We start from the raw sequence: 12,012 nt of genomic DNA on the forward strand, positions 1-12,012 counted from the left end.
ACTTGCTAAGAAGAAAGGATATAATCAGTACGTACTTTTAACTACTCAAATCAAATAGCTTCATTTTTACATGTTTTCACTTATGAGTTATGATGAATTGGCTAAATGTTGAAATATCTACTTGTATTGTGTTGCTTCTTAGAAAAATTAGCAAATGAATGCACAAGCTAGCATAACAATATAGCTTGGCTAGCTGGGTTAGCCAACTAGATAAACATAACCAGCGAGCCAATTTAGTTAGCAAATCCAACAGAACTGATCATTTGACTAATTTAGCAATATATTGAGTTAATGTTATTCTGAGGTGTTTATAAAAATTGTACTAATGGAAATGGTCTGAGGTCAATTCTAAGTTCAACTCAAGAGTGGTCTGCTGACCTAGCCTACATTTCTGTCATGAGGACATTTTTTTTACACAATGAGGGGTTTGGAGGATAGAATAGCCTATTCGTATACCTACTGTAGGGCATGAAAGAGAGAGTTGAGATGCACAAAATGGGCATTGTGCACTACAAATTATTTTTATTGGGAGACACACTAACCACATATCTCTGGTATTGTTCTCATCTAAACTCTTCAAGTCATTAGACAACATTATCAACCAACAGTTTTACTATTCATCAGTACATGTTATTACAATCTAATCCATGGCACTGTTCAAATCAACAGTCCACTCACCAAATACATTCTCTATTGTGCTGGTGATAGGTCTCTTGGACGACTCATGTCTGACAGCACAGGAGTAATTGGAGTTCTGATTCCACTCGGACCTGGGCACGATGAGTCTACTGTTCATGGAGTAGGTGCTGCTCCCTGCATAAAGAACTGAAGGGCTACTGGAGTAGCGAGATAAAGGTAGGCGACTGCCAGCCTTCTCCCAATTCACTATTACATCAGAGGGGAAGAACCCAGACACTAAGCAAAGCAGTGTGCCATTATTTGACCCCCATAGATCAGAATCTGATGGTCTCACTATCTTTATAGAGGGTGGCTTGGAATCTGGAGGGACAAAACAAATTTACAGGAAACTGATTAGTTATTGGATTTTGGGCCTATTCAGTCAAATGTAACAGAAACATTTTGTTTATTAATATGTCAGATAGGCATAAAGATGTGTGTATGTATCAAAAATCAGCATTCTGGGTTATGTGTACCAAATGAGTGTTGAATTTGCCTATCTCTGCATTTGGTGATATGCTCCTCCTGGGCTTGGCTGGTGCAGCGGTGCTTCACCTCACAAGACACATGTTTGTGTGCATGCCAGTCCCTCACAGACACGTTAAACATGATCTGCTCAGTCTGTGTCCCATTTGAATGATCCTTGGGGGTCGGTGTGACTCCACCTTGAGAAGCCACAACCCCATCCACCTTCCAGCTGACAGATAAGTCCCCAATGCTGAGACCCACCAGCAGACAGGTGACAGGCACCGTTCCATCTGTCCTCAGCTCTTGAAGAGTGGGTCCCTGTAGGTAAACCCCCACTTTCTGAGATGGTATTGGAGTCACTGAGAGGAAGGGGAATTGAGTGTCTTAAGCCACTTTCAGACAAAGAATGCTTACATTACTAAAGGATGGTTAGGCCTATATCACTGCTCCAGGATAGTATATGTCATAATAGCAAAAACTACCTGCACATATATTGATGCTCTTCCTGACTTTCTGAAGATACTTGTCGATGACCTCACAGGTGAAGACCCTCCCCTGGTTCCACTCCTGCTGTGTTACTGTGATATGACTGGTTACTGCCACACGTCCGTCTTCCCTTATCTTTATGTCATTGGCTGCTGCATCCCTCTGTTTAGACCCAGAGAGCCACTTGATCTTAGGGTTGAAGCCCCACCCAGAACACATGAGTTTCTGGGTTCCTGAGCCAGACATCTCCTCACTGGGGACTGGAAGGAGCTCCATAGACAGTTCACCTGTAAACAACACAAACAGTTTTTAATTTTAAACCAACAATGGAAACATAATTTCATGTTGGTAAGCCATACATAAAATTACATAAATAATAAAGATGATATCATAAGGTAACAATGACAGAAGTTGACCCACCAAAAAACTTTCCTATTGAGTTAGACACCCAGCTGTTGGAGAAACCTTGGTTAACTTTACAGGTGAAAGTGTTGTCTGTCTTCCAGTGTGATTTGGGGATAGAGAACCGTCTGGTGAGTGAATGGGGGCCTTTGGAGGCAGGCAGATCCACATACTGTTTCTCAGGGAAATCAACCCCATTGGCCTGAAAGGTGACATAGAGGTCACTGGAGGAGAGTTGTGTGATGGCACATTCCAGCACAGCACTGTCTCCCTTCAGTAACTCTGGGAGAGACCTCCTGATCAGCACTGTGGGAGTGCTGCTCCACTGCAGGTCCTGGAGAACACACACACAGAGGAGAGGAATCATCAGGAGAAAGGAACATTGATCTGGCTTCAATGTCAATAAGGTCTCATTTTAATGTGCTAGGAATGTAAGAAGACTTAATGTTTTTCTATACTTCTCTCTGTATATATTTTCACAAAGTTCCATGCTAACCTTTAACATTACTGGTCTTCTCTGTGGAGTTGAAGCAGCGATGTTCAGCTCTGCATGTTATTGTGTTCAGGGTTTTCCATTGGCTTGAGGGAAGAGTCAGGTTACTGCTGATGCTCTGAGTTGTGCTGCTGGCCTGGTTCACTGGGGTCCTACTGGTTGGGTCTTTTCCATCCAGAAGCCAGGACACTTTGGCGTCATATGCAGAGTGGACTACACATGTAGCTGTTACCTCAGTCTGTGTCATCACTGTCCTGAATCTGGGGGTCTCCAGGTGGAGGGATGGAGTAGACGAGGGAAAAGCTGAGAGCAAAACAGATGCGGGTGAAGATAAAATCTATCAATATGTTTTATACTCACAGATAATTTGTTTCTGATTCATAATTTTTTTGAAGTTGAATTGAAACAGGTAGTGGGTGTCTATCAGTTCACAACCTACCTGTACATAAACTGGTGCTCTTCCTTGTAGTTTTCTGAAGATCCGTGTCGATGACCTCACAGGTGAAGACCATACCCTGGTTCCAATCCTGCTGTGTTACTGTGATATAACTGGCTTCCCCCATCCTTCTCTCATAGGCTGCTGCAGACCTCTGTTCAGACCCAGAGAGCCACTTGATCTGAGGGTTGAAGCTCCACCCAGAATACATGAGTTTCTCGGTCCCTGAGCCTAACTGCTCCTCACTGGGGACTGGAAGGCGCTCCAAGGATGGTTCACCTGGAAACAACACAAACACTTTCTCATTTTAGACATGAAGTGGTAAATTGAGATTATGCAATAGACATTTTTTTTTTTTTGGTCCGAGAGTTGGTGAATAAGGCGCTGGAGAATGCGGTAACTCAGCAGACGGTGAGGTTTGGACCAATTCCAGATTCCGACCAATGGGGTGAACGCTACATGCCTCCGGGCCTTGTGGACGATGCTGATTCTGTCATGTTTGTCATTTATTATCATGTCTTGTCCCTGTGCTCCCCATTCTGTTCGTTTCCCTCTGCTGGTCTTATTGGGTTCTTTCCCTCTTTCTATCCCTCTCTCTCCCCCTCCCCCTCTCACTCTCTCGCTCTCTCTTCTCTCTATCGTTCCGTTCCTGCTCCCAGCTGTTCCTATTCCCCTAATCATCATTTAGTCTTCCCACACCTGTTCCCGATCCTTTCCCCTGATTAGAGTCCCTATTTATTCCTTTGTGTTCCGTTCCTGTCCCGTCGGTTCCTTGTTTAGTATTCACCATGCTGTGATTGCGTTTCGCCCTGTCCTGTCGTGTTTTTGCTGTGATTGTGTATCGCCCTGTCCTGTCGTGTTTTTTGCCTTCATCAGATGCTGCGTGTGAGCAGGTGTCTCTGTCTACTACGGCCTGCGCCTACCCGAAGCGACCTGCAGTCTGTGGCCGCTTCTCCAGTTATTCCCCTCTACAGACTAGAGGATTTCTGTTATTCCCTGTTTGGACTTAAATAAACTCTGTTTCTGTTAAGTCGCTTTGGGTCCTCTTTCACCTGCATGACAGAAGGAACCGACCAAGGAATGGACCCAGCGACTTCAGACGCTCGTTACACTGCCGTCGAGATCCAAGGAGCCATGCTCGGCAGACACGAGCAGGAATTGTCTGCTGCTCGCCATGCCGTGGAGAACCTGGCCGCTCAGGTTTCCGACCTCTCTGGACAGTTCCAGAGTCTACGTCTCGTGCCACCTGTTACTTCCTGGCCTGCCGAGCCTCCAGAACCTAGGGTTAATAACCCACCTTGCTACTCCGGGCAGCCCACTGAGTGCCGCTCCTTTCTCACGCAGTGTGAGATTGTGTTCTCTCTCCAACCCAACACATACTCTAGAGAGAGAGCTCGGGTTGCTTACGTCATTTCACTCCTTACTGGCCGGGCTCGAGAATGGGGCACAGCTATCTGGGAGGCAAGGGCTGATTGCTCTAACAAATTCCAGAACTTTAAAGAGGAGATGATTCGGGTTTTTGACCGTTCAGTTTTTGGTGGGGAGGCTTCTAGGGCCCTGGCTTCCTTATGCCAAGGTGAACGGTCCATAACGGATTATTCTATTGAGTTTCGCACTCTTGCTGCCTCTAGTGAGTGGAACGAGCCGGCGCTGCTCGCTCGTTTTCTGGAGGGACTCACGCAGTGGTTAAGGATGAGATTCTCTCCCGGGAGGTTCCTTCAGATGTGGACTCTTTGATTGCTCTCGCCATCCGCATAGAACGACGGGTAGATCTTCGTCACCGGGCTCGTGGAAGAGAGCTCGCATCAACGGTGTTTCCCTGCTCCGCATCGCAACCATCTCCCTCCTCTGGCTTTGAGACTGAGCCCATGCAGCTGGGAGGGATTCGCATCTCGAATAAGGAGAGGGAACGGAGGATCACCAACCGCCTGTGCCTCTATTGCGGAGTTGCTGGACATTTTGTTAATTCATGTCCAGTAAAAGCCAGAGCTCATCTGTAAGCGGAGGGCTACAGGTGAGCGCAACTACTCAAGTCTCTCCATCAAAGTCCTGTACTACTTTGTCGGTCCACCTACGCTGGACCGGTTCGGGTGCTACATGTAGTGCCTTGATAGACTCTGGGGCTGAGGGTTGTTTCATGGACGAAGCATGGGTTCGGAAACATGACATTCCTTTCAGAGAGTTAGAGAAGCCTACGCCCATGTTCGCCTTAGATGGTAGTCATCTTCCCAGTATCAGATTTGAGACACTACCTTTAACCCTCACAGTATCTGGTAACCACAGTGAGACTATTTCTTTTTTGATTTTCCGTTCACCGTTTACACCTGTTGTTTTGGGTCATCCCTGGCTAGTATGTCATAATCCTTCTATTAATTGGTCTAGTAATTCTATCCTATCCTGGAACGTTTCTTGTCATGTGAAGTGTTTAATGTCTGCCATCCCTCCCGTTTCTTCTGTCCCTACTTCTCAGGAGGAACCTGGCGATTTGACAGGAGTGCCGGAGGAATATCATGATCTGCGCACGGTCTTCAGTCGGTCCCGAGCCAACTCCCTTCCTCCTCACCGGTCGTATGATTGTAGTATTGATCTCCTTCCGGGGACCACTCCTCCTCGAGGTAGACTATACTCTCTGTCGGCTCCCGAACGTAAGGCTCTCGAGGATTATTTGTCTGTGTCTCTTGACGCCGGTACCATAGTGCCTTCTTCTTCTCCGGCCGGGCGGGGTTCTTTTTGTTAAGAAGAAGGACGGTACTCTGCGCCCCTGCGTGGATTATCGAGGGCTGAATGACATAACGGTTAAGAATCGTTATCCGCTTCCCCTTATGTCATCAGCCTTCGAGATTCTGCAGGGAGCCAGGTGCTTTACTAAGTTGGACCTTCGTAACGCTTACCATCTCGTGCGCATCAGAGAGGGGGACGAGTGGAAAACGGCGTTTAACACTCCGTTAGGGCATTTTGAGTACCGGGTTCTGCCGTTCGGTCTCGCCAATGCGCCAGCTGTTTTTCAGGCATTAGTTAATGATGTTCTGAGAGACATGCTGAACATTTTTGTTTTTGTCTATCTTGACGATATCCTGATTTTTCTCCGTCACTCGAGATTCATGTTCAGCACGTTCGACGTGTTCTACAGCGCCTTTTAGAGAATTGTCTCTACGTAAAGGCTGAGAAGTGCTCTTTTCATGTCTCCTCCGTTACTTTTCTCGGTTCCGTTATTTCCGCTGAAGGCATTCAGATGGATTCCGCTAAGGTCCAAGCTGTCAGTGATTGGCCCGTTCCAAGGTCACGTGTCGAGTTGCAGCGCTTTTTAGGTTTCGCTAATTTCTATCGGCGTTTCATTCGTAATTTCGGTCAAGTTGCTGCCCCTCTCACAGCTCTTACTTCTGTCAAGACGTGTTTTAAGTGGTCCGGTTCCGCCCAGGGAGCTTTTGATCTTCTAAAAGAACGTTTTACGTCCGCTCCTATCCTCGTTACTCCTGACGTCACTAGACAATTCATTGTCGAGGTTGACGCTTCAGAGGTAGGCGTGGGAGCCATTCTATCCCAGCGCTTCCAGTCTGACGATAAGGTTCATCCTTGCGCTTATTTTTCTCATCGCCTGTCGCCATCTGAGCGCAACTATGATGTGGGTAACCGTGAACTGCTCGCCATCCGCTTAGCCCTAGGCGAATGGCGACAGTGGTTGGAGGGGCGACCGTTCCTTTTGTCGTTTGGACAGACCATAAGAACCTTGAGTACATCCGTTCTGCCAAACGACTTAATGCCCGTCAAGCTCGTTGGGCGTTGTTTTTCGCTCGTTTCGAGTTTGTGATTTCTTACCGTCCGGGTAGCAAGAACACCAAGCCTGATGCCTTATCCCGTCTGTTTAGTTCTTCTGTGGCTTCTACTGATCCCGAGGGGATTCTTCCTTATGGGCGTGTTGTCGGGTTAACAGTCTGGGGAATTGAAAGACAGGTTAAGCAAGCACTCACGCACACTGCGTCGCCGCGCGCTTGTCCTAGTAACCTCCTTTTCGTTCCTGTTTCCACTCGTCTGGCTGTTCTTCAGTGGGCTCACTCTGCCAAGTTAGCTGGTCATCCCGGTGTTCGAGGCACTCTTGCGTCTATTCGCCAGCGCTTTTGGTGGCCGACTCAGGAGCGTGACACGCGCCGTTTCGTGGCTGCTTGTTCGGACTGCGCGCAGACTAAGTCGGGTAACTCTCCTCCTGCCGGTCGTCTCAGACCCCTCCCCATTCCTTCTCGACCATGGTCTCACATTGCCTTAGACTTCATTACCGGTCTGCCTTTGTCTGCGGGGAAGACTGTGATTCTGACGGTTGTCGATAGGTTCTCTAAGGCGGCACATTTCATTCCCCTCACTAAACTTCCTTCCGCTAAGGAGACGGCACAAATCATTATTGAGAATGTATTCAGAATTCATGGCCTCCCGTTAGACGCCGTTTCAGACAGAGGCCCGCAATTCACGTCACAGTTTTGGAGGGAGTTCTGTCGTTTGATTGGTGCGTCCGTCAGTCTCTCTTCCGGGTTTCATCCCCAGTCTAACGGTCAAGCAGAGAGGGCCAATCAGACGATTGGTCGCATACTACGCAGCCTTTCTTTCAGAAACCCTGCGTCTTGGGCAGAACAGCTCCCCTGGGCAGAATACGCTCACAATTCGCTTCCTTCGTCTGCTACCGGGTTATCTCCGTTTCAGAGTAGTCTGGGTTACCAGCCTCCTCTGTTCTCATCCCAGCTTGCCGAGTCCAGCGTTCCCTCCGCTCAAGCGTTTGTCCAACGTTGTGAGCGCACCTGGAGGAGGGTGAGGTCTGCACTTTGCCGTTACAGGGCACAGACGGTGAGAGCCGCCAATAAACGCAGGATTAAGAGTCAAGGTATTGTTGCGGCCAGAAGTGTGGCTTTCCACTCGCAACCTTCCTCTTACGACAGCTTCTCGTAAGTTGACTCCGCGGATTGGTCCGTTCCGTGTCTCCCAGGTCGTCAATCCTGTCGCTGTGCGACTGCTTCTTCCGCGACATCTTCGTCGCGTCCATCCTGTCTTCCATGTCTCCTGTGTTAAGCCCTTTCTTCGCACCCCGTTCGTCTTCCCTCCCCCCCCCGTCCTTGTCGAGAGCGCACCTATTTACAAGGTACATAAGATCATGGACATGCGTTCTCGGGGACGGGTCACTGTACTTAGTGGATTGGGAGGTTACGGTCCTGAGGAGAGGAGTTGGGTTCCGTCTCGGGACGTGCTGGACCGTTCACTCATCGATGATTTCCTCCGTTGCCGCCAGGATTCCTCCTCGAGTGCGCCAGGAGGCGCTCGGTGAGTGGGGGGGTACTGTCATGTTTGTCATTTATTATCATGTCTTGTCCCTGTGCTCCCCATTCTGTTCGTTTCCCTCTGCTGGTCTTATTGGGTTCTTTCCCTCTTTCTATCCCTCTCTCTCCCCCTCCCCTCTCACTCTCTCGCTCTCTCTTCTCTCTATCGTTCCGTTCCTGCTCCCAGCTGTTCCTATTCCCCTAATCATCATTTAGTCTTCCCACACCTGTTCCCGATCCTTTCCCCTGATTAGAGTCCCTATTTATTCCTTTGTGTTCCGTTCCTGTCCCGTCGGTTCCTTGTTTAGTATTCACCATGCTGTGATTGCGTTTCGCCCTGTCCTGTCGTGTTTTTGCTGTGATTGTGTATCGCCCTGTCCTGTCGTGTTTTTTGCCTTCATCAGATGCTGCGTGTGAGCAGGTGTCTCTGTCTACTACGGCCTGCGCCTACCCGAAGCGACCTGCAGTCTGTGGCCGCTTCTCCAGTTATTCCCCTCTACAGACTAGAGGATTTCTGTTATTCCCTGTTTGGACTTAAATAAACTCTGTTTCTGTTAAGTCGCTTTTGGGTCCTCTTTCACCTGCATGACAGATTCATTCGATCCTGATGTGTGAAGGTTGTAGTGAAAATCCTACAAAGTGAAGAGCTATAACTAGAAGTAGGGATAGAACTAACCCCTTAAGTTGAGGAATTAGTGGTGTAAAAACATTTATCTTGTGTGTGTAATATTTAGTCAATGGGTGGATTGATAGAAGAATTTGTGTTTAAAGTAATGACTAAGATATTTCACCCTGAAACTGTATCCCTTTGTTTGAAATCCATTAGACACATAAGACTGACTATAAGTTGATCATGTGTGCAGCTTAGGCAGGATAGAATTAGGACATTGTGTCTCTTTTAGCTATGGAAGCAGGGTGTAGTTGCGACAACAAAGGATAAGATGAGCTATCGACAGACAACTTGTGCAACTGTGAAACCAATAAGAGAAGATTCTGATCTCACCCAGGGGAGTGGAAAAGTTCAGCCTGTCCGACTATGGAGTAGCCCATGATAAGTAAACTTGATAAATAAACTTGTGTGTGTGTGTGTGTGTGTGTGTGTGTGTGTGTGTGTGTGTGTGTGTGTGTGTGTGTGTGTGTGTGTGTGTGTGTGTGTGTGTGTGTGTGTGTGTGTGTGTGTGTGTGTGTGTGTGTGTGTGTGTGTGTGTGTGTGTGTGTGTGTGTGTGTGTGTGTGTGTGTGTGTGTGTGTGTGTGTGTGTGTGTGTGTGTGTGTGTGTGTGTGTGTGTGTGTGTGTGTGTGTGTGTGTGTGTGTGTGTGTGTGTGTATGTAAAGACTAGCTCTGCACTACAAGGTCAGAGCTCTCTGAATAAAGAACTGATCATTTGTATGCTGGGACTCTGTCTGTTTATTACAACTTAGAATCTTACAACCTCTAGGATACAGATGGAGTTATATAAAATAGTTCAGTTAGAACATTGAGATAGAAAATCTCGTGACATGGTGTCACGCCCTGGCCTTAGTGAGGTTTTTATTCTCTAGTTTGGTTAGGCCAGGGTGTGACCAGGGTGGGCATTCTATGTTCATTCTCTAGTGTTGTATTTCTTTGTTTGGTCCGGTATGGTTCTCAATCAGGGACAGCTGTCTGTCGTTGTCTCTGATTGAGAACCATACTTAGGTAGCTTTTCCCCACAGGGGTTTTGTGGGTAGTTCATTTCTGTTTTGTACCTGACGGAGCTGTTTCGGTTGTTCTTTTGTTACTTGTTGGATTTAGTGTTCAGTTTAATAAATAACATAAACAAGTATCACGCTGCGCTTTGGTCCTCACCTTCTTCCACCAACAACCGTTACACAGGGGATGTTCTAAGATTTTTGAAACAAAGGTGTAGACTGAAAATGACAGTTGTGAATTAGGGAGATAGTTTCTGGGGTTCAGTTATTATAGCAGACTATTGTAATGGGAGGAGACATTGGCTCTTGGTACACAGAATATATTTGCATCTCCATGGGGTTAACTCTCTCAGGTCTATGCGGGGTTACATTCCTTTTGTCTATATAAAGTGGAGTGTCTGTCTCTCTTTCAGTAAGAGTTAAGAATCCAGCATCGAACCAACCCAGCTTGAATACAAACCATGTTCCCTGCATCTCTGCTGCTGCTGCTTGTAGCTGCATCATGTGAGTCTCCTTAGATTTGTTTTTGAAACTGAACATTTTATTTGCAGTTCTATATCCAATATATTCAACTGTTCAATTACTTTTCTGATTACTCTGTAAATCCATAGATTGTTTTCATTCTAATTCTTCCATTGACAGGTGTGCACTGTGGTCTTGAGCTCACCCAACCAAGCTCATTGGATGTAAAGCCTGGTGAGTCTTTGAGCATCACCTGTAAGGTCTCTGGTTATTCTCTGACTGATAGCAGCAACGTCTATGGAATAGGCTGGATCCGTCAGCCTGTAGGAAAAGCACTTGAATGGATTTGGACCATCTATTATGATGGAAACTCAGACTCTCAAAGTTCCCTAAAAGACAGGTTCAGTGTCACAAGAGACACTTCCAGCAACACCATGTTTTTAAAAGGACAGAATCTGCAGACTGAAGACACAGCTGTGTATTATTGTGCTCGGTGGCCACAGTGATACAAACCATCAACAGACCAGTACAAAAACCCTATATGTATGTGATGAATCAAGTACAAGCACAAACAGTATAGCACTTATTAGTATAAGTAGAGTCAAAATAAATAACCAGTGGTGTAAAAGACTTAAGTAAAAAGACTTAACTAGTCTGGGGTATTTGTACTTTACTATTTATACTTTTTACAAGTTATCATTTTACATTCCTAAATAAATGTCTGTACTTTTTATTCCATACATTTTCCCTGACACCCAAAAGTACACGTTACATTTTGAGTGCCTAGCATGACAGGAAAGTGGACTTTCCTGTCATGTACTTATCATGTACTTATCATGATACTTATCAAGAGAACATCCCTGGTCATCCCTACCAAATGCTTTTATTGGGTGACTTTCACTTTTACTTGACTCATTTTCTAAGAATGTATCTTTACTTTTACTCAAGTATGACAATTGGGTATTTGTTCCACCGCTGTAAATAACTAGTATAAAAAGGAATCAATTGATGGACTGTTATAAGCTGAACCAACCTGCATTATGAACTGTTAAATTAAATACAAAGTTGAGTGAAATGTTGATTCTCTCTTTGTTTACAGCATGTTTACAGCATGTTATTATAACACGATAATTATCGATAATCAATGTTTTTGGTAGTGGCACAGCATTCCTTAATGCATGTGTGTGATTCTCCAGGCTTTTTAACCACTGGTCCAGACTCAGTCAATGTCTGACTCTGAACACCTGTTGAAAATCCCTGGACTCAAAACCTCTGTGATCATTCTGTATCAAATAAAAACAGTCTAATAGTGTTCACCTGTCAAGCCCATTGTCATCAGTAGAGCCACAATAGTAAATGTCATGATTAATTATTAGTAGTTATGATGTGTCTCTGTTCCTCAATCTTGTCAGTGCTTCTCCTCCACTCTGCAGTGAGATAAGTAGTGATGGAATAGCTCAGAGTTTTGCATTGACTCCTCCTCACAGGGCAGTAGGGTACAGGAACACATAATATACAATATAATGTATATGACATAATATAATATAGAGAACTCAGAGATGGGGAACAGCATCATATGCATTGGGAGGTGTTCATGGATGCCACGGGAAGCCAGGCTTC

General features: G+C 46.1%; 1 gene segment (V, D, J or C); it reads left to right on the forward strand.

Annotated features, from left to right (window-relative positions):
- Positions 1-10,313: 10,313 nt before the first annotated feature.
- Positions 10,314-11,732, forward strand: LOC123998693. The segment is given in 2 exon segments: positions 10,314-10,434; positions 10,573-11,732. Coding segments are annotated over 2 exon segments (369 nt in total).
- The last annotated feature ends 280 nt before the right edge of the window (positions 11,733-12,012 follow it).

This window comes from Oncorhynchus gorbuscha, linkage group LG16 (assembly GCF_021184085.1).
Source record: "Oncorhynchus gorbuscha isolate QuinsamMale2020 ecotype Even-year linkage group LG16, OgorEven_v1.0, whole genome shotgun sequence".
Taxonomy (NCBI): Eukaryota; Metazoa; Chordata; class Actinopteri; order Salmoniformes; family Salmonidae; genus Oncorhynchus; species Oncorhynchus gorbuscha.